The following is a 23,119-nucleotide window of genomic DNA, read 5'->3' on the forward strand; positions in this document are numbered from 1 at the left end:
CCTCCTTTGGCCGATGCCTTAATGAAAGACATTACTGCTGGATTCAGTGGCTGTTTGGTCGTTTAAGGCGATAGTACGATAAATGTTTGAGGCAAAAATGTAAACATTATTTATACCAGGGGTTTTTACACACGCAAGCTCATCGCACCAACCCCTTTACACGCCAATACTGTCAGGGCACGAGGAAGAATTAAACTCTTTCTTGAAAACAGAAGGACCAAGAAAAAAAACGACTGTTTCTAATCTTAACTCACTCAAAGTCGCGTAGTGCAAACCAGATACGTGCAATAAAACGTGACACAATACGGTTGTGCCAATGGCTGATAGTAATGATGATAATGCAAAGACAAACAGACGTTGCCAGTAAAATCCAGCTCTGGATCTGAGGCCTTATGCAAGTCCTAAACTACGTCCATCTGATCATGATTGTGCCACAAGAAGCCACAATTATCATAAAACGGCATCCATTCAAACACAATCAACTGCAAGTTCTAAAATGGATACCAATTTGTAATAGCTATCAATAGTTGAAGGCTGGTCTGGGTGCACTACTTGCAATATTTGAGGCCGCAGCCCAGAGTTTACTCAGTCCTTGCAAAAACGAACAACGCAACACGCAAAACGATAGTCAGCCCATATATTTAAAAAAATGCAGGGTAATGATTTGCAAGGTGATCACTGGTGACAAAACCTATAAAAATACGTATTCCATAGTTGCATTGTGTTTGCATCAATAGACTTGTTGCTATTTCGTGTCAAATGTAGTCCGACGAACGCGCTCGCACTGTAGTCGTGTAGTCGCTGTCCGTGGTGCTGAACCCGCGGTCCGCTCATTTCAGCTGAGAGAGCAGAGATTCTTACCCTTCTTTGTTCTTACTGGGTGCAGGACAGAGTTGGGGCGGTCTAGACATTCCAGGTTACATATTCAGTGACTTAAGTTGTAGCAGATGAGGAACATGGGAACCATTTTCAATACTGTAGCAAACCAAGGTGAAGGAGTAAAAAATGAACACAACTGACTTGAAAAAAACTTGTTTCATATTGCATCCGTTTGTTTGCTCCTTTTAAAACGTAAGTTCGGACTCTAAAAGAGTACCGGAGATATTAGTGCGATTCATACGTTACAACAGCGCGAATCGTGACCACTCGGCAACAACGAGAACAACACATCGCAGTAGTGAATTTAAAGTTGTGAAAGAGCCGCATAATATCAAGAACGAATAATCTGCTACTATTATAACACTCTGCCAAGTATAACGATGAATAAAAAGTTATTAGAAAGACTGAAGCGTGGGTCTCTAAGTGGCACGGTTATTCTCTGTAATCCTGAACACACTCTCGATCTAGTTTTGATTTGGGCTATTTATACTCCAAATGCCTGTAAAATCCAACCACAAGCAATCAAACTCTGTAGAGTTATCGCCTAGTTCAATTCCTGATCACTTCAAAAACCCATCAGAAGTCAATATAAACCCCGCCAAAGTTCAGAATGAGTTCAGAACTGAAACGGGAAGAAATCAAATATCACTCACCGTATGCATGTTCTCGGTCATCGAGGTGAAAAGTGATGTTCACATAGGGTTCTGAGAGCAATCTAGACTATACAGAGTACACAGAGGTGCGCGTGCATTTGGACCATAGTGCTCACTGCATGAGCTCACGCGCTTTTTTTGAATGAAGAGAAATACCATGAGAAATTATCAGCGTTCCCAGTGTATTTAGGGGTGGGGGTGCTGAACTTGATAATTGAGGAGTTAAAGGAGGGCTGGCATCCCACAAACTTGTTTTGCTTAGACAGAACACGATGTTCTGGGTACATCTTCACATTCAAGGTAAGAATTTACGTAGTTTTGGTAACAAAATATATCGTTTTACCCCGAGTTTGTGTAATAAAGCACATTGTATGTTTTTTTTTAAAACGTGCTTTCTCATTCTTTATATTCAGTTACTTTATATACATACTCTGAATGCTTAATTTAATGGACACCAGGGCTTCTTAGATACAGCAGTGTCATTTCTGTTGGTGGAGAGCACAGCTTTCCCCGCCACCAGCCTATCACTGAGCTATTGACCCGCATTGACGTCATTGCGTCATTAGGTTTCCCTGGGAAACGCAGAAATTCAAAAATAGTATCAAATTAATTCAGCTGACAAAGAGAGGGGGCGGGGCTCTGGGTAAAATGGATTTGATGGGGATAGGTAGGTGGGGGCTCTCCTATAAGTGTGGCACTCAACTAGACTCGGTGTTACTACTGAAGTGTCAAGAAAAATCTATTGAGGGGTAAGTCCAACTGCCAGTGTGAGGCTGGTAGCATTTTTCAGTAGCTTAAATAGTGTGTACATGTATTGGGTATCATGATTAGCCTACATCTTGAGCTAGTATTAAGCACCTATTTATTTGATTACTGAGAAGAGTGTGTATATTACAACCTTTTTACAATTAACTGCTAATTTTAAATTGATATTATTGATATTTTCAATAGCAATTCTTTACCATGGATGAACATAAGATGAATTTTTTTTTTTTAAAGTGGTTAATAGTACATTACACCTTATAGTAAGCAACAAATATAACCTATGTACGTCTGTATGTTTATTGTCATGGCATGTTTTTATGTATTGAATGTCATGAGGCTTCACAGCCACCTCGTGGTCAAACTCAGGATAGCATAAAGTATAGCATCTACCTCTGCAGCCAATGTTAAAATTTGCCTGCACTCATATTAAAAAGTCAAAAAATATTTACAACATATCCATCCTGCATCCTAACTACCACTTTTTTATTCATTTTAAGTTAGAATTTTTCATGGGGGTTGATTTGGTGAAACATATTATAATGTGACCCATTCACGAGGTTGTTGGGGCAAACGCTATACAAGAGACACACTAGCATGAATGATATTCTTTTATGCTTAACAATACTGAACGTGTGATTCAAGTTTAATTTAGTTAAATAATCAGAAAACAATCATAAACATGTCTTTAAAAACCTCATGTCCATTTCCAATTTAATTTCTGAGGAACTTATGCTTTCACATAGACTATGGACATACACAAAAAAAAGTTTATCTTGACTTTATAAGTATTATATAAAGAACAAGATCAAATCTTAAGAGTCAACAGCTTAGCTGTGAAAAGTGATTGGAAGTGTATTTTAGAACTTTGAGCAAAATCCCCTTATTGAAGGTCCCTTTTAAAAAATGTACAATAAATATATTGTTAAAAACACAAACCGCATTGTTATTGATCTTTTGCTTAGTTTAAATATTTGCAGTGGCTCTATCTTCAGCCTGAACGCTAAGGATTTATTTCATGTCAGCTATAACAGTAGTTCGAAAGCAGTACAGTAAACGATTAGGGTAAACTCTCCTCTCCACGTTTGCAGTAGTGAATGTTTTTAGCTAATTAAAAGCAACAGGAGGACATACAAGATGCTTCAGCCTGCTTTGATGGCAGATACAAGGAAATCATCTGAGCATACAAGCCTAGATAACAGCAAAATGGCCTGAACTGTTACCATTAGCAATAACTAAATGGATGTGTAAAAGAAAGGATTATAGTGTTTCTTTTAACAATCTGTATTCTGAAAAACATTTTAAGACACCCTTTATACACCTAGCAGCTATTGCTGAGAGAGGGACATATGGATATGGTGGGACTAAAAGATTCATTGTATTATTGGTGTTATTGCAAAAACAAAAAAACATAAGCATTCAAATACAGTCCGGCACATTCAATGTCAAGCACGCTGAATCTCGACCGCAGCAAAAATATCCCTTTATAGGAATATCAAGATGTTTTATAAAAAATAAACAACCCATAAGCCATAAAACAACATCATAAAATTTTCTTAAAGATCGGGAAAAAAAATAACCGTTTTCATTGCTCAATTGAAAGCCAACCTTATAGACAGTAATGATATGGTTCATATTTATGAAATTAAGACAACAAATAGACAAACACTCTGTTCCTCACCGATAGCTAAGATTAAGGAGCATGTTCAAGTTATATGTGTGTGTGTGCGTGTTGTGTTTTCAGGGAGCTCGCCGGTCCCTCTTGGAGAGGAGGTAGCACTGGATGGTACGCAGACGGTCTTTGGCTGGCCCAAATTCTGGCTGGAGTTTTAGAGTCGACTCATACCAATTCATGGCCTTCTCAAACTCCTCCTATGAAGATATCATTTAAGTATTTATTAAATACAGTCATCATTTAACATCAATAAATAATGATACGTCTCAAAAATAAAAATAAAATAAAATCACTGACCATAGCTATATAGACGTTTGCCAGAGTAAAATGATTAACAACAAAGTGAGGAGCAATTTCCACTGCCATGCGCGCCACAGTCAGGGCGTCCTCCCATAGTCTCGCATTTTGGAAGATGTTGGCAAGGCTGATGAGAGGCACATCCTAACAGAACAGGAATAAATATTTATGTCATACAGTAACGTTTGCTCCTGTACAAGCCAACCAATGAAGAAAAACTTTCTGTGACTGTAAAGGCCCCGATATACTCACGGCAAAGTTCTTTATCGTTTTCACTCGGGTGTAAAAAGAAGTTTGAAATACCTTTGCAGCGATATACTTTTAGCGAACATCCCAACGCCACCCACACTGCTGAGAGTGTTGTTTCGATAAATTTGTAAATATGTGCTGCACGCTTTCCTCTCAATAATAAAATAAACAGAACAAAATAACAGAAGCGAGAAAACGACAGTTAAGAAAGCATCTGATCATAGTGATGTGGATATGCTTGCACAAGCTGCGTAATTCAGCACTCAAGACACGTCATGTTTATTATGTAATACATTATAGATTGCTTAAAATCAAGCTGCTTTACAATATTAAACATGAAAAAACAGTGTCATGGTCTCTCAAGTAAAATTTCTACTTCAATTCCTACTATACAGAAGCTCTCCAGTGTTTTCATGTTTTTACTCACGGTCTGACCTCAACAGACTGAACAGAATATGAACTGGAATGGTTCCACTTCAAAGACGGTGAAGCCACAGAGCACACCAACCTATTACATAATTGCCATGGATCAATGGTAGTTCGAAGGTGTTTACCTGTGGGAGCAAAACTTTCTGGAAAGTTCACTTTGAAGGAACTTCGTTTTGGCCTGATTTTGTTCAAAATTTACGTCACCAGTTCATTCTTCGATTTTGCTTAAAGTATGTCGGGGCCTTAATAGAAAGAGAGTGAGCAGAACCTTCATGTGGTGAGGAGCGTAATTCAGAGCCTGGCGGAGGCAGTCGATGGCTCTCTTTCCCTGACCTTTCACCCTCCAGTACAATGCTGCCATGCTGGACAGAACCCAGGACGTCTGATTCTATTGAATATACAAACACCCAGATTATGAAATATAACAAAATCTATCACTCTTTTTCCACTGATAAACTTTCCATTGAGTTCTTCTTAGTTTGATATAAAAACAGTCATAAAGTATGTTTACATGCACCATTATAATTGAGCAACTGTGGGTTTTTGCCTAGTTGGGCTACAGTCCTGTCTGTCCGTCTTAGTATACACAAAGCCAATTTGTGTCCGATTAAACGGTATACATAATGGATAAAGCCGAGCTACGATCACATTATCTACACTACTGTTCAGAAGTTTGGGGTCAGTAAGATTTTCTTTTTTGAAAGAAATTAATATTTCTAATCAGCAAGGATGCATGAAATTGATCAAAAGTGACAGTAAAGACATTTATAATGTTACAAAACTTTTCTATTTTGAATAAGGACTGTTTCTTGAATCAGCATATTAGAATGATTTCTGAAGCATCATGTGACACTAAAGACTGGAGTAATGATGCTGAAAATTCAGCTTTGCCATCACAGGAATAAATTACATTTTAGAATTTAGAAAAATAGAAAATCATTTTAAATTGTAGTAATAATTCACAATATTACTGATTTTACTGTATTTTTGAACAAATGAATGCAGCCTTGCTGACTTCTTTCAAAAACATTAAACAATCTTACCGACCTCAAACTTTAGGACGACAGGTCTGTTAGTTCGACTTTGCAAAAACCAGACTGGTACAATTTCATTTCAACTAAAGCATTTACATGACATTATAAAAAGACAAATTGTTTTAATCTGACTGCAGGCAACTATTAAGATGCATGTGACTGCACTTGTAGTTACATTCCCACAACAGACAACACACAGTGTCATACCTTTTCCAACACTTTAGCAATACGTGTTCCCACTTGTTCAAAAGACAGTGAGGGAAATTTATCTTTTCCCAGATTCTGCAACACCTGTGATAGATCAACAAAATAAGACAGCCATCCACAAACACCAGAACATTTCAGATCAGCAGAATCAGTCACGGATGTAAATAGGAGGGGGAAAAAAGCACCTCTTTGAGCTGACTCTCTCCAGTGTAGTGAATGCCTCCGCGGTTGGCCACCCCGCTCAGGTGGTCCAGTGTGTGCATACTGGCAGGGAGGTTGGCATTACACACTGGCTCCACCGCAGGTTCCTGAAGTGGAGTGGCAAAGTCTATATGCTCTGTGATACTGTGAGGAGTTCAGAATCATAGGTTAGCAGAAAAAAGCAAAAATATGACAGTATCCCAATTGTGTTTTAAGAGTAGAGAATGATCCTAGGAATGATATCCTACTCTATGTTCTTGGCAGACACAGCCAGCCAGGTACTAGCCACAGTTGTGAGGTCCACACGACGTGTGCGCTGACATTCCTCAGGACCGGGCCAACCCAGACTGCTGTAGTCCTTCCATCGCTCTATAAACACAAAACATCATGTTGTCACAATGACTTTTGCAGCTACAGTAATAGCAGAATCACCTCTGTGTCAGTGTTCCTATCGTTAACTAAAACTACTCAAATCATTTTTGTTAACTCAAATAAAGCTGAATAAAATAAAATATAAATATAAGATGAAAATCTTATAAAGGGTTAGTTCACCCAAAAATGTAATTTCTGTCATTAGGTACTCACTCTCATGTCATCCCACACCCGTAAGACCTTCGTTCAACTTCGGAACAGAAATTAAGATATTTTTGATGAAATTGGAGGGTTTCTAAATCAAACATAGGCAGCAACATCATTGCACCTTTTGAGGTCCAGAAAGGTAATAAAGACATTGTTAAAATAGTCAACGTGACTACAGTGGTTCAACCTTAATGTTATGAAGTGACGAGAATATTTTTTGTGCGCAAAAACAAAACAAAAATAACGACTTTATTCAACGATTTTTTCCCTTCCCTGTCAGTTTCTTACACTGTTTACGTATTGAACACAGTCCAGCATTTCCATGTTCTACGTCCGAATGCTGGCTCAGTATTTGCCGATGCTGTTCAGGTGAGCAGCACAATGCATGCGTGATATGCTGACGCAGGAGCCGGCCAATGATGATTCACCGTTCTGACGTAGAACCCAGAAGCCTGCACTGCGTTCACTGCGTCAACTGCGTATGACAACAGTTCAAATTGTTAAATAAAGTTATTTTTGTTTTGTTTTTGTGCACAAAAAGTATTCTCGTTGCTTCATAACATTAAGGTTGAACCACTGTAGTCACGTAGACTATTTTAACAATGTTTTTACTACCTTTCTGGACCTCAAAAGGTGCAATGACATTGCTGCCTATGTGTGGTTCAGAAACCCTCGGATTTCATCAAAAATATCTTATTTTGTGTTCCGAAGGTGAACGAAGGTCTTATGGGTTTGGGACGACATGAGGGTGAGTAATTAATGACAGAAATTTCATTTTTTAGTGAACTAACCCCCTTAAACTAAAAAAAAAAAAAAAAACAGTATTAATAAATACTATAATAGTATCTAAATAATACTAAAATAGCACTGCTCTTTGTTGATAGACAAAGCACATCCTGTAGGAAGGCAGTTCATTCTCAGCACCTGAGGGTCCAGGTGAGGGGATTGTGGGCCCACTGATCTCAAGGTTGGAGTTGCTTGATGTTGGTTCACTCTGACGAACATCTCCGTCTCCCACCCAGCCCTCTGAGGAGTCAGTTTTTGGCTTTTTCACACGTTTCACCTGGAATGTTATCTGAAGAGGTAGAAGAGAAGAGTTGAATTCCCTTCGATTATGAATGCAAAAATTTCCTGAAATTTTCAACAGATAGACATACCCATTCAGCTCCCTCATCATCCTCACAGTTGCCGAAGCAGGGTCCACCCCCTCTCGCCCCCATGACCCTGTCATTTTTCAGCACGCGGATGCCCCGTAGGTCCCCCGTCTTCCCGTTCATGTCCAGAGCCCCCTCAAATGCTCCTATCAGCTCTTCTCTCAGACGCCAGTCCTGTTCCTCTTCCTCCACCCCCTCAGCCTTTTGCTCTCGGCCCCTCTCCTGCCCACTCGCCTCCCCTGAGCCGTTACTGTCCACCACCACCTCTGCACAAGACAAGAGAGTAACAGAGAGGAAAGGTAAAGAGGAAAGCAGTGAGAGTGTTGCTTGTGTAGAAGCACACTGTATTAGAATCAAAAGTTGAGCAAAAGTCCTTGTTCAGATGATTTAATTAATTTATTTCCATGTAGATTGACACCAGCAATGTGATAATGACTGTTTGAAATAAAATACTACTGTACGCCATGTGTCCTGCCAGCTATTGTTTAAAAATAGTAAGTGAAACAGCATAAAATATTAAAGAGTATAAAATATGCTATCATAAATCTTTAAAATAGTAGTGTGCTATACTGTTGTATCACATGACCTCACTACACTGCATGTTTAATTTAGCAAGGACAGGACAGAGACTTTTTTTATATACTTTTAAATTGAATAAAATTAAAAATGTTTTTAATGTTGAGTAAAATGTTTAAGTCCATAAAGCATAGGGAAAGTGGTTGTAGTACTAAATTTTTACACTGAGTTCCATGTTCGCATTTTCTGTGCGTTTTAATGCAGTTTAAGAAATATATATATCTGATTTTTGTTGTTGTTGTTGTTGAAAATCACATTTAAATATTTTAAATTTACTGATAGCCCCAGTCTCTAGACGTTTGATCAAATAATCAAAATGAGTCATGAAAGACACAAAAATCATAGATTTAGAATGCTTAGTATGGTACTATCCCTTCCTGTACAGACCCAATCTAAGACCCAGAGATGCAGTCACATTCATTTTGTTTGAATTTTAGTAGATTTAGTAGGCATTTCAACAGCAATCCACAAGAGCAAAATATTTCCCCACACAGATTTCGCCATAGGTTCAAGTTGGTTGTGCAATTTTGAACAGAAAGCTGCTTGGTTTGAAAATGACTTTCGTGTGAGTTGTGCTTCTTACATTGCTACGCTACTGACAATAGACAATGGACCTATTTCACCCCCATAATTTTCACAAACATTTCACACATTAATGAGGTCAAATTCTGTCTGACAACTGTCACAACAATTGAAACTCTCAGTGGAGGCATACATTGGAGCCCAAAAGGCCACATTGAAAATACTGGATTAAAAATCTAATTTAAACCTGGAAACAGAGATTAAGGATCTTGAACAATGTCAAAAAGACATGCTATAACATAAGAGATATATGATTCATTGCTATTCATAAGCATATAAAAGCACTTAAACTGTTATGCTAATAACCTAATTTGTCATTTTTTTATCTAAATTACAAAAAAGCAAAATAGAAACATTTTTGCTAGTGGTCTCAGACTGTTGAGAGTCCACTCTATCTTATGTGAACATCAAACACAAACAAAGAAGCCCCATAAGCTCCATTATTAATCTTACTCTCAAAGAGGAGAGAGTCTTCTAAAGCAGACACAGGCATGGTATCAGGGTCCCAGGCCTCCTGCCTGCCGCTGCTGCCCGAGTCCCAGTCCTCCAGCTCAGAGTCTTCCTCTGCCTCACAGCCAGAGCCAGCTACACACACACACACACACACACACATTTCAGCTCACATGTTGCTTAACTTACATTCAAATCAATATAACTGCATTATTTATATACAAAAGTAGCAAAAGGTAGAAAAACAGGCCACTTGGACACATTCATCATTTAGACATAATTTAGTTATATAATCAAGTGTGTTAGTTCAGAAGGGGGTCGCCATCTTAATCCCTAAATCAATAGCTCAGAGTTCCCCCGAACGAGAAGAGGACAATGAGTTCATTTTTGTCTGCAGAGTGCAGCGGCATCTAAATAAAGCCTGTGCTATTTTCAGTGCCCTGAATTATTGAGGACACGATTTCGCTATTTCAAAGTCTCTCTCGCTCAGAAGAGTGCCAGGGGAGAGAGAGCTGAGCTACAGAAGGGGCGCAGCGCAGGATGCTGAGGAGAAGAGAAAAGGGGAGCAGGAGAGGGAATGGAGCAAACCCAGAATAGAAGATGCAACGGTAAAGAGTCTAAAATTGGCTCAAAGATTACAGTGCCTGGGCTATAAAAAGAGCGCCGAGCGCTCTGCCGCTGAGGTTGCAACACCAGGGAGAAGGAAGGAGTGAGTGATGGAAGGAGGTGAAGTGGGGTAGCTGTCCAGGGGGAAAACGCTTGGTTCAGTGTTGGGAGGGTCCTATGAGTTTACATAGGAGGCTACTTACATGGACAGGCCTGGTGCTGGAGATTGTAAAGAAAGGGATAAAACTGGAGACAGCGCATTAGAGGCAGGCTGGCACGACACTGGGGACAGTGAACTGTGAGAGTCAGGGCCCGACGAAACACTGCTAGAGCGCCAGTCAGGTTTCCCTGAGAGAGGTGAACGTTGACCAGACTTAACAGGGTGTGAGGCTGGTGTAAAAGAGAGAAAGAGAGAGAGAAAGACACAGTTATGTCACATAATAAACTTTTTTTTTTCTGTGATTTATAAAGCTTTTGGTGGAGGCATCTACTGAAAGTCACAAGTAAGAAAACATACATCCAAATTTCTTTCATTAAAAATGTTTCATCTATAAAATACATTTATACTAGGGCTGTCAATTAAATACGTCAATTAAATAGGTTAGTGCAAATGATTCTATTGGAAATCGTGAAAAAATGAATGCCCTCTGACCTGTATCAAAATACTATAATTTCAATTCAAGTGTGCCACCTGCATGTTTTCCCATGTCCACAGTAAGCTAACAATCAACTAGCCACACTTACTAAAAGCAGCTAGCACAGTCACTAACATAAGAGTGAGAGAAGCCATTTTAAATTTGAATTTTGGGTCCTAGAAATGCTGTTCTGAAACTGCAGCCTCCGGCAGGAATACCCCATTCACTTTTTTCTAATTGTGCAGACTATGTGCTCACCTCACACATGCACTTTTTTGACAACTTTTTAGTGGCATCAAAGTCCCTTTAAGACAAGTCATTTCACTCAGCGGCCATCTTGGGCAGCTATTTCAAGTATAGCTCCTATCTCTTTGAATGGGGAAACATCAAATTCTCCAAAGCTGTTTACCAGGCTTATGGTGAAATTTCACATTTGAAATCACCACTAAAATCTGATCTGTTTTTTTATGCTCAAATGCTGATTGGTTCCATTATTTAGAAGGCAGGACATATTTTGCAATATTGCGCTTTGCAGTTTTCCTCTAGTCACTGTGATGCGAGTAAAACGTCTTTGTATAGTCTTGTAGCATGTCAAAATAAGTTAATGAACAAGCTGCCTACACTACAAACACTACAATCTTGTTATGTAATCACATAAAGTGTAAAGTGGGTGACTGAAGTCATAAATTCTGCACTATAAAAAGGTGTGGTGTTCAATGGTCTCCATTGTAGGTCAGTGTCAATATGTACCTCTGAGCGGTTGATCTGCAGGGCCTGTTGCAACAGATCATGGGCCTCGTCATGCAGGCCGTAGTGCAGCAGCAGGTTGGCAGTGTTGACCAGAGGCATGTCTCTGTGCTGAGGAGGGGCAGAATGGAGTGCCTGACGCAGACACACCAAAGCTTGTGTGCCATTTCCTTTAGCACGCCAGAAAAGACCTGCCTCATTCTGCATCATCCACCGCGGCCCACTCATCTGAGAGAAAGAGACTTTCTTTCTTTAATGCTCTTGTTTTTCACATTCCTATTTTTATTTTAAAAATGCTGCACACAGACAAAATCTGATGTTATGAAACAACCAATTATGAGCAGATAACAATTTCTAAGATGTGAATCCAATCAAAAATGAAACATCTGTCATTATTTACTCACCTACATTAGTTTCCAATATTTTTTCAGTGAAACAGACATACGCATTTTTTTTTTTTTTTTAAAGAATCTTCACATAGAAATGTTCCCTATCAAGACAGTGATCATAAAACGCCTAAAAGGCCAATTCAGCACTATAAAAGCACCATTGCACCAACGTGTACCATATACACTACCGTTCAAAAGTTTGGGGAAATAAGATTTAAAAAAAAATAAAATTAATACTTTTATTCAGCAAGGATACATTAAAAGTGATCAAAAGTGACAGTAAAGACTTTTACATTGTTACAAAATTTATTTCAAATAAATCCTGTTCTTCTAAACTTTCTATTAATTAAAGAATCCCGAAAAGCAAGCATCACGGTCTTCACAAAAATATTAAGCAGAACTGTTTTCAACACTTCAGACTTCTGAAGGATCATGCGACACTGAAGACTGGAGTAATGCTGAAAATTCAGGTTTGCATCACAGAAATTACATTCTAAAATAGATTTTAAAAGAGATGATGATTACCAGTGAATAATGCCTTAAATTTAGGTCTGTTCCTCGGGCAAAGCTATCATATGGTTTCAGAACACTTTATATTATTTACACTATAGTGACACAAGTCGTTTTTTTATGCTGCATTTATAGTGTTTTTTTTTTTTTTTTTTTTTGTTTTTTGTCCTTTTCTGAGCTTAATAGTCCATAGTATTGATGAACTATCATTGTATAGAAAAAAACTGTAAAAATTCTTAGCAAAATAAACAATTTATGGGTGTGAAAAGACATGAAGGTATATTGCTATCTCTTTTTTACATTTTCATTTTAAATTGATTGATTCTTCAATTCCATCTGTACAGCTCTACACTGTCCATCCTTACACAATTAGTCAAATATATCATCTTTTTTACAATCTTAAAAATTAAAGTCTTTAATTCACAGTTCAGTGGAGTAATTTGGTCTACAATTATCTACACAAAGCAAAATGTGCAACTGCTACTGCACTCAACATGAGTCATATGCAACCTTGATTCTTTTACCTTGTCCAGAGCCTGAGCAATCAGTGCTCCAGTTTGCTCCAAACTCCTCCCACCACTGCGCTTCAGTAGCACCTGAACAAAACACACACACAGAATGACTCAACTAAAAAAACACAACACTCCTACATACCAAACAGCTCCCACTGCTTCATCTACCTGCACAAATAGCTCAGGTAAACTAAGGGTGTGGTACAGAACTCCTTTACAGTGTTGACTAAGCTTGCACATACCTCTGCAGCATGTGGGTCAGGCAGCTCCTTCTCCAAGGCCCAGGCCAGAGAGTCTAGCGGGTCTCTAGCGGTGACAAGACTTTTAAAGCTGCAGTCTGGCATCTTTGCTGATGGTGGAGGACTTTTGCTATCCAAGAGGATATTCAGAGCCCTGGTAACATGATACCGATAACAAGCTCTTTGATTAATACAATTCAAAGAAATAAAAATACATCAGATCGGGTTTCCAGCATCCAAATCCAGCCAAAATTCTCAATCTTTCTAAGCATCATAATAAATAATCAATAGCATCATAATAAATAATCAATCATAATAAATAGCATCATAATAAATAATCAATCATAATAAATGATGTTACATCTTGTAGGGATCTTGTGGTTTATACTGATGAAATATAAAATAAGAGTTCATGTTACAATTGCACACGTCTTACTTGAAGTTGCGGTACTCAGGGGGCAGGTAATAGGTGGGAAGTAGATGCACAGGGGGAATCGTGGGGAATCGCTGTGCACAGTCTGACCTCCTGGGCCACAGCACCGTCTGACTCTCCTGTTCACACACAACAACCAGACACAATGTGACTTCTACTGTACAGGACAATACAGACATATGGTGCCTTCACACCAATTACAGTAATTACTAGATGACACTCATGACTTCCTTGGAATCGTAATTATGCGTTTTTATGGCAACACTATTAATACCAACACTATTAATGCCAAAATGAATTTGCGAAATTTAAGTAATCAATAGGCGAAACCACAAGAAAACAAGGTGTTATACAAACGTATTAATAAAATGTTAACGTTTATTTATCTCATTTAGTAGGAAATTAGTTATTAGTTATCCAACTCTGTGCTAGCTACATTAAATTGTATTGTAGCCTTGTAGTTTTTTATTTATTTTTCAGATTATGCTTGCATTATTAAGTCATTAACAACAGCCAATTATTGGAACTATTAAACAGTAAAATTCTGAGATAACTACTTAACTACATTTTACTGCTGAAGCTGCCACAATTTTGAGTGTTTTCTCATGGCGTTGCAATGGTCCGGTGACATTTTGAAAACTCAAGAAGTTGTAATAGCGAGTTATACGACTATATGACTTTTTACAAGTCAGAATAATGTAATTACAATAATTCCAACATAGTGTGAACACACTTTTATATTGTGTTCAAACATACACTGATCAGCCACAACATTAAAACCACCTGCCTAATATTGTGTAGGTCCCCCATCGTGCTGCCAAAACAGCTCTAATTAATCTAGGCATGTACTCCACCAGACCTCTGAATGTGTCCTGTGGTACCTGGCACCAATACATTAGCAGCAGATCCTTTAAGTCTGGCAAGTTGCGATGTGGGGATTCCATTGATCAGATTTGTCGGTCCAGCACATTGCACAGATGCTCAATTTGATTGAGATCTGGGGAATTTGAAGGCCAAGGCAACACCTTAAACCCTTTGTTATGTTCCCCAAACCATTCCTGAACAATTTTTGGAGTGTGGCAGGGTGCATTATCCTGCTGAAAAGGCCACTTGCACCAGGAAGGCGTGTACATGGTCTGCAACAATGTTTAGGTAGGTGGTGTGTGTTGAATTAACAACCACATGAATGCCAGGCACCCAAAGGTTCCCAGCAGAACATTGCCCAGAGCATCACACATCCTCCGTCATCCTGCTGTCGTATCTTCCCCAGGTAAACAATGCACACTCACCTGGTTATCTACCTGAGCTAAAAGAAAATGTGATTCACCGGACCAGGTAACTTCCTTCCAATGCTCCATGGTCTACTTCTCAGTGGTTTTAATGTTGTGGCTGATATATATATATATATATATATATATACACACACACACATTAAATACACAAAATGCAGATAATGAGGTGCCCATTAAATCTGTGCACACAGAACTTCCCTAAAGTGGAATCATTCATCCATGATTCATAAGATCTACACAACCCTTTCCCATGCATTTGTGTTAATTAAATATTTAGGCTAATTCAGTTGTTTTCAGCTAACCAGAAGAGTGCATATAAGCTCTATTGACCCCATTTAATCCCATTTCACAGAATTTTGCACATTTTTGCACATCAACACTCTCTTACATCAGTGGAGGTGATCTCCTTGTCCCAGTGGGCTGCAGGTTCCCGTCCTAAGGACAGAGTGTAGGACTGCTGAGGACTGTGACTCTCATTCACACTCAACTCGGACACCAGAGCAACACTGTTGGCTATTGACACCTCCTCACCGAACTATAAACACACACACACACACAAGAGAGAAATATAATATTAATAATATTAATATAATAATATTGCACAAGCATCAGAGAAGGAAGGCCAATCCAGAGGGGAAGTACATTTTCAGATTTTGATTAAAGAACGCAAAGACAAAAAATATATAATAATTTGTGGATTAACTTGATGTGCATAAACTTGAATAATTTCTTGATTAACAGATGAATTGTTTACCACAAGACTAGTAATGTGCACTTACAAAATAAATAGGGTCAATTTTGATTTCATGCCGACTTTAACAAAATGCTCACAAAATAATTCAAACATTATGTTTGCAGTCTCACCTGAATGTAGTGGACATTTTCAAACAGTTCACCACGGTGATACCGTACAGGCAAGTCAAAAGGGCAGTGCAGGGTGAACTTCTGCTGGCCCATATGACACATTTGGTGATTTCCTGAAACAAAACATCACAGGCCTGTTATGCGCATTCATGTGAGCAACAAGGACAGACAATAAACGTGGCACAAACAAGATCTGGCAGGCTTGCGAAACTTGTTTATCCAGTATATTGCACAATCTTATTTAGGACCTTGAGTTTGTGTGTCTATGTTACAGAAAATGTATGAATGGAATTCATGAAGACATGAAGTCTAAGATATGCAGTCTAACCAAGTTGTGCTTCTTTAGCCATCTGGGTCTCATGGATGATGTTTCTCAGGATTTGCTCCTCCTGAATGAGCTTGTGCTTGTCCAGCATCTCCTGCTGCCGCAGGTAATGATCGTGTTGCTTCTGGTACTCCTTCAATTCATTCAGGGTACGTTGCAAAGACCTGCACGAAGAGTGAAAGAAAGCGTGTTGATTTCGCACTTGCACAGCGTTTTTTGAGCACAAACTAAAATTAATTTCTTTAATTAATTTCCCCTTACTTGTCATCAACATGAGAACAATTGTAAGCTATTTATTATCACTGAAAATGCTGGCTGAAAATCTGAATATAATAAATGCAGAACAGTGGTCACTTTGCTGTTTATTTGTTGTAACTACCAAAATATTGTCAGAAACAAGAATATTGTGTCAATATTTACATATTGTACATATTTAACATAGTATTTACTACTTCCATGTGAAACAAGCCAAACTTTAAGTTCAATCAAACATCTAGTGTGAAAACATCATTTAATGCCTGTAATAAATCTACTATTTAGTGGTTCCTTTTTTTTCCAAAGTACTCAAATTTTCAGGACCCATTTGTCGATTAAAAAAAAAAAAAAAAGCACATTGTATACAATCGTATTTTTAGCCTTTCCTTTTAATGCATCCTTGCTAAATAAAATTATTAATATCTTTAAAAAAAAAAACTCTTGACACCAAATTTTTAATGGTAGTGTATTTACATACTTTGTTATGATGTTTACATTGCAAAGCCAATAAAATAATCATTATTGGCATTCATTTCATCAGACATTTACTTGTACATTTTATTTTAATTTATTACATTTTATTGTGGGAGGGGCAATGGCACATTTAGCTGGATTTTAGCTTTGGTTTAAGTTAACTAAATGTTGGAATTTTTGTTTAACGCATTTTTCTTCCTTTGCGTAAAATTAGTTTGAGACACTGATTTATATAAATGACTGGATCGCTCGTTGCGTTCTAAACTGCCAGCAGGCAGTGAGGCCACAGGAAGTGTTCGAGCGGCCATCTTACTATTCCCTACTAACAGAGGGCTATATTGACTTACAGCCAAAATATTGACCTAAAATTACCCATTTTGCAGTGTATCAGTCACACATGAATAGTTTTAAGATATCTGTATGTACATTTACTGATTATTCAAACGTTATCTGTAATGATAATGTTTTTTTCGGGCAGGTTAGGTGATATATAGAAATCGTTACTTAAGATGGGTGTGTCTACTGCACACTGCCAACATAGGTAACTGAACTAACACATAATAAATTTCTTTACACTACCAGTCAAAAGTTTGGAAACTGTAAAATGTTTAATGTTTTTAAAAGAAGTTTAGTCTGCTCACCAAGACTGCATTTATTTAATTAAAAATACAGTACAAACAGTGATATTGTGAAATATTATTACAATTTAAAATAACTGTTTTCCATTTGAAAATATTTTAAAATGTAATTTATTCTTGTTGGCAAAGCTGAATTTTCAGAATCATTACTCCTGTCTTCAGTGTCACATAATCCTTCAGAAATCATTCTAATATGCTGATACAATTGTACAAAATATTTGTGTACAATATTTTTTTTCAGGATTCTTTGATGAATATTTGAAATATAATCTTTTGTACCATTATAAATGTCTTTACTGTCACTTTAGATCAATTTAATGCATCCTTGCTGAATAAAAGTATTAATTTCTTTAATTTATTTTCAAAAAAAATAAAAATAAAAAATTCTTACTGACCCCAAACTTTTGAATGGTAGTGTATAATGTTACAAAAGATTTGTATTTCAGATAAATGCTGTTCTTTTGAACTTTCTATTCATCAAGGAATCCTGAAAAAAAGTACACAACTGTTTTCAACATTGATAATAATAATAAATGTTTCTTGAGCAGCAAATCAGCATATTAGAATGATTTCTGAAGGATCATGTGACACTGAAGACTGGAGTAATGATGCTGAAAATTCAGCTTTGCCAACACAAGAATAAATTACATTTTAAAATATTTTCAAATAGAAAACAGTTATTTTAAATTGTAATAATATTTCATAATATCACTGTTTTTACTGTATTTTTAATTAAACAAATGCAGCCTTGGTGAGCAGACGAAACTTCTTTTAAAAACATTAAAAATCTTACCGCTTCCAAACTTTTGACTGGTAGTGTATATATGTAATTATGCAGGAAATATTAAGCATGAACATATCAGCATTAAATATTAGAATACATATAAGCCTCTATTACTACATTACACTATATTATATTAAAATCCAAGGTTTAACATGCATCATTTTGCTCGGAGTGAAAGTAAATACTTGGAAATAAAGCTTCATGTCTTTAAATCCACATGCAGTCCGCATCATTTCTCTGAATAAGTTGTAAAGCATGTATTTTATTTCCCTATTTTTTTTTTTTTTTTTGACCAACATCCACTTCAGACTCTTGGAGATCTTGGAAATCTTTAAAAAGCCACAGGTCAGCTCAAATTCTATGGCTTTTTACTAGCATGACAGCTTGCATATGAATTAAATGTTATTTGTATATACTGTTGAGCAAATTATTCATTTAACCAATGATTATGTCACACTATCTTTACTGCTTTGAAACACATGCTGTTAACAAAAACACTGTTGAATCATTTACAGTGACTGTACGAATAAAAAAAAAAAAACAATATTATACAACACAACAATTACAATTAACCACAGTGAATAACTGTACATGGCAAATTAAGTTGCCTTACAAAGCATAAATCTGTATTCAGATTTCACAAGAATCATTTTGACATTTGTAATACAAATGTTGAGATGTCTTGTCCGTCAGCTGTTCTGATATTCACTACTGTAATGAAGATGAAGGTAACTTTTAACAAGCAGGGGAAATTCCCGACTTTAAACAAATGTACAGAATGTACAGGGAGACTTCAGATATAAAAACGCTGACTCGTTAGTAAATGTTTTCTCATTAAAATCAAAAGATTTCCAATTAATTCAATCGAATGTCCTCACATTCTATGAAATTAATAGGAAACAAATGTTCGGTGTTACCGGTGTTGAGCCTCAAGCCGCTGCTCCAGCTTCTGCTGACAGAGGACAGCATGTTTCCTCCTCAGGGCCTGTTCAAAGCCTGGCTGAGCCTGTAAGGCCTGTTCATAGCACAGCACCGAGTGATTATACTCCCCCAACATCTACCAGAGAGACAGGAGGAAGGGAAGAGATGCAAAATGAACTGAGTGTCATTTGATACAAACAAGGAAATCAGGTACTAAATCAAACTGCCATTCCCTGTCCAGCAGAAAGTGTGTGCACAGAGGATTATGATGAAGTTAAAAAATATCTTAAAGAAACCATCCCTCTTCTTCACAATGCTGCACTCACAGCGTAAATGTTGCCCAGGGTGTAATGACTGGTTAGCAGATCAGTGGTGAGATCCAGAGCCGCGTGGGCAAGGATGGCAGCGTCAGCTGAGAAGTGTGCTCTGTGAAGTACGTTCGCCATATTGACAAGAGCAACGTCTTTGTGCTGCCTGAAAAAAAAGTGGAAATACATGCAAATTTATGCAAAAAATATGGCACACCTTGTGCATGTCTTTGTGCAGGTGATGAGAGACTGATTTCACTGTTGATATGCTATGCACGCGATACATCTGCCATTTGCATCCATGTGTCATTTCCCGTTACCTTGGAGAAAAATGGAGGGCACGGACCACACAGTCCACAGCTCGCCTGGGTTCATTCTTCATCCGCCAGTAGAAAGAGGCCAAGTTATAAAGCACCCATGAAGAGGAATTCTTAGAAAGTGAGAAATAGAAAGATGGACATCATTAATCTTCAGGGATGACAATTTTAGCTGACTTCTGCTGTTATCTGTGAAACTTTAAAGACTGTAATCATAGAGGAAAAACTGAACCATAGAGGAAAAGAAGAGTTTGCACTAATACATTTCAATGACTTTTCCAGTTAATCATGAGTACATTTTACTTTTGCATTTATGACACCAATAAATCAAATAAATTATTTTATAATGTAAAAATGAAACAATATTTTTCTAATTTAATGTATTCAATGAATCAAATAGTAGGCAAATAGCCACATTAAAATATATAAAAAATATATATATATTAAAATTATATACTATTTTGTCAAAATAAATAAAAAAATTAAAGAAAAATCAATCATTTTAAATGCTACAAGTGCATCACATCATTATAATGTACAGTATAAAAATGGGTATCAATTTTGAGAGCTGCTAAAAATTACATTTAACGATTTTAATAAATTATTAGTGCTATTAAAGATGAACTTTATGTAAATTTAAGTCATTTAAATGTAAATAAGGGATATGAGAATGCACAAATATCCAATATTATCCAAAACCAAAATTAAAAAAAATAAAATAAAAACCCAAATACTGTTCATTAAAAAGTATTGTACTGATATTTAATGTGACTTTTTAATTGACTTTTCTAAGCACATAGTAAAGCACTTTGTGTGCTATAAGACAGTGTTCTCAACCGGTGGGTCACAAGACTGTTTTGAGTGGGAGTGTAGTCAAAGAAACAAAAACAACAACAACAAACGTAATTCTAAATGTTTCACTGATGCTAAACTTTTATTTTAAAAGACGAGAATGAAAGCTTTTGACTCTTCTGTCAGGCTATATGTCAGTCATTATTCTAATGTTACTTTCATAATTTGTTACGAAATAAAAAGTCTCTCACCTCAGAAAAACTAACTTTCCTGTCCTGTCATACGTTATACTGTGCTCGCGGAGCGCAATTTTCAATTGTTGTGCTGTATATCACTTCACTCTATATAAAGAGTGAATGAAATTATGAGCATGTAACGTTGTACTTCCGAAATTACCAAAAAGTAACTGGTATGTCGTGTGGTAGCTGGGATTTGCACGTTCATTCTACTCATCAAGATCAGTGTCCATATGTTCTATCAGCAGTTCATGTTAGTATTGCGTATTTACCATGCTAACTGTACTTTCCGTAACCTTAACCAAAAATATCACTTTATTTTCAATTTGTGTTTTTTTTCTATATTTTTGATGACTGTGGTGGCTTACTAAATTTACATACTTACTAACTTTACATAAACTAGTTTGGGACTGCTATTTATTAGCCTGCCTTATTATACTGTTTTGTTCTGTTTTTTTCCCATCAGTGTTAGTGATATTTTAACAACTTATGCGCCTGTTAAGTAAAGTGGGATGGTACTAGTGTGTCAACCATTTTTGAGAAATTTATTTGCTTCATTTAAATTCCTAAAAATCTGGGTCAAGGTTTAATGACCATGGGAAAATGTGGGTCCCATGGCCGGAGTTTACAAATCAAGCAAATCAACTTACTCTTAGTAGGGCCTGGTGTATCTGATGCCCAACCTCATCCACACTCTGCCCCAGCTTAAGAGGCAGGGAGGTAAAGATTGGGTCATCCTTTGAAAGCAAGGGCGATGTTAGGTTTACCTTCTCTTGGACACCCTGAGAGGTAAAAACCAAAGGGACAAAGACAATGAGGGTACATGTGAGAGAATAAGAGAAAGATATATGTAAAGGTGCAGCTTAAAACACTCAAAACACTCACCCTGAGGTGCTGAAATGCATGAATGCTATAAGGAAGGTCGAGAATTTTTGCACAGTCAGGTTTTTCCAGGTCTGGAGGTAGAGGTGACATTTGATCCAAAAAATCCTCCGGACTAGAAAGCCACAATAATAAAAATGGAATGACGTACGTGATAACGACAACTGAAATGTTCATTAAAAAAAACATGAGGAAACATTTCCTTCTTTAAGCAAACAACACTTACTTTATGTCTTTGCTTTCCAGGGATATAAAAGTACCATCATAGAGATCCAAGTCTCCCAGAGGAACTTTAGCTGTGACACAGTCAGCATCTTCTTTATAATGTCGCTGCTCTAAACCAGTATCCCGGTCCTCGTTCTCTTCAATGTGAATCTTCTGAGCAACTAGTTGCTTCTGCAAAATGTACAATGACTCACTGTCAGACTAAGATTATAGGGAAGCGTATGTTTACTTTAGAGCAGTCTTCTTCAAGACACGGCACATTATAAAAGATCCTTTTTAGGTTATGTTGAATGTGAGGCTTAACATCACCTCTAACTTCTTGAGGTAGTTCACACGAGTCTCTTGTTGCATGAAAAGAACTAAATGGTGGGGGTGTTTCAAGTTAAGAGGAGAGTCCACCTGAAAACGAAAGAGCGTGTAAAAGGCAAAGGCAAAATCAATGCGCACACATGCTGAGAGCAAGAGTCACTATATGACAGATATCAGGTTAGAGGTTAGATGACATCAAGAAGCCAAATCAGACTGATGATTTGGACAGTATTATTGAATCAGCACACATGAGAGCGCTGTGATATCATAAGCAGCAGACAACAGCTGTCAACACACGCATCTGCCTGACAGCTGTATAAAGCAGTGTTAGTGGGTAACAATCAGATCTGAAAGTGATTGTTGAGGCTCTCTCGTCTTTTACTTGTCTTGTAAATATGATCTAGAGAGCGATAGAGTGACTAAACACGACACAGCCGCTTACCTGTTGTTGGATTTTGCCGTCCTCCGTCACCACCCAGTGCGTCGTGGCTCGCGCGGGCTCAGTCAACAGTACACAGATAAAAATGAACGCCGGTCCTCGGACGGACGGGCTCCATAAACGTTTATTACTGGAATGATTGCCTATGCTATTGCTCTTGTCATCCGCCATCTTTCTACCGTCTGTCCATTCGACCCTAAAGGTTCGCGTCATTCACCTCAATCTACTTCCGGGTTACAGAATGACCCCGCCTCCCTAAC

General features: G+C 37.5%; 1 protein-coding gene across 1 annotated transcript; it reads right to left on the reverse strand.

Moving 5' to 3' along the window:
• Positions 1-2,756: 2,756 nt before the first annotated feature.
• Positions 2,757-23,094, reverse strand: ttc17 (tetratricopeptide repeat domain 17). The gene is made up of 25 exons (XM_051900374.1): positions 22,863-23,094; positions 22,421-22,510; positions 22,113-22,282; positions 21,890-22,001; positions 21,655-21,786; positions 19,980-20,089; positions 19,678-19,825; positions 19,348-19,487; positions 16,283-16,443; positions 15,955-16,067; positions 15,479-15,625; positions 13,802-13,917; positions 13,369-13,519; positions 13,139-13,210; positions 11,719-11,943; positions 10,537-10,723; positions 9,731-9,862; positions 8,123-8,385; positions 7,890-8,040; positions 6,635-6,755; positions 6,371-6,530; positions 6,186-6,269; positions 5,213-5,332; positions 4,267-4,410; positions 2,757-4,166 (listed from the first exon to the last, which is right to left on the reverse strand). The coding sequence occupies exons 1-25, from the start codon at positions 23,070-23,072 to the stop codon at positions 4,035-4,037; spliced, it is 3,591 nt and encodes a 1,196-aa protein (XP_051756334.1). The 5' UTR covers positions 23,073-23,094; the 3' UTR covers positions 2,757-4,034.
• Between the last annotated feature and the right edge of the window lie 25 nt (positions 23,095-23,119).

The sequence above is a fragment of the Ctenopharyngodon idella genome, chromosome 7 (genome assembly GCF_019924925.1).
Source record: "Ctenopharyngodon idella isolate HZGC_01 chromosome 7, HZGC01, whole genome shotgun sequence".
Taxonomy (NCBI): domain Eukaryota; kingdom Metazoa; phylum Chordata; class Actinopteri; order Cypriniformes; family Xenocyprididae; genus Ctenopharyngodon; species Ctenopharyngodon idella.

Coding starts and splice junctions, on each gene's coding strand:
- ttc17 (XM_051900374.1), bottom strand. CDS start 23,072: ATGACGCGAACCTTTAGGGTCGAATGGACAGACGGTAGAAAGATGGCG. Junction 13,918..15,478: donor AGGAGATCACCTCCACTGAT/GTAAGAGAGTGT, acceptor GTGTGTGAACAG/GAGAGTCAGACGGTGCTGTG. Junction 8,386..9,730: donor AGACTCTCTCCTCTTTGAGA/GTAAGATTAATA, acceptor TGTCTTGTGCAG/AGGTGGTGGTGGACAGTAAC.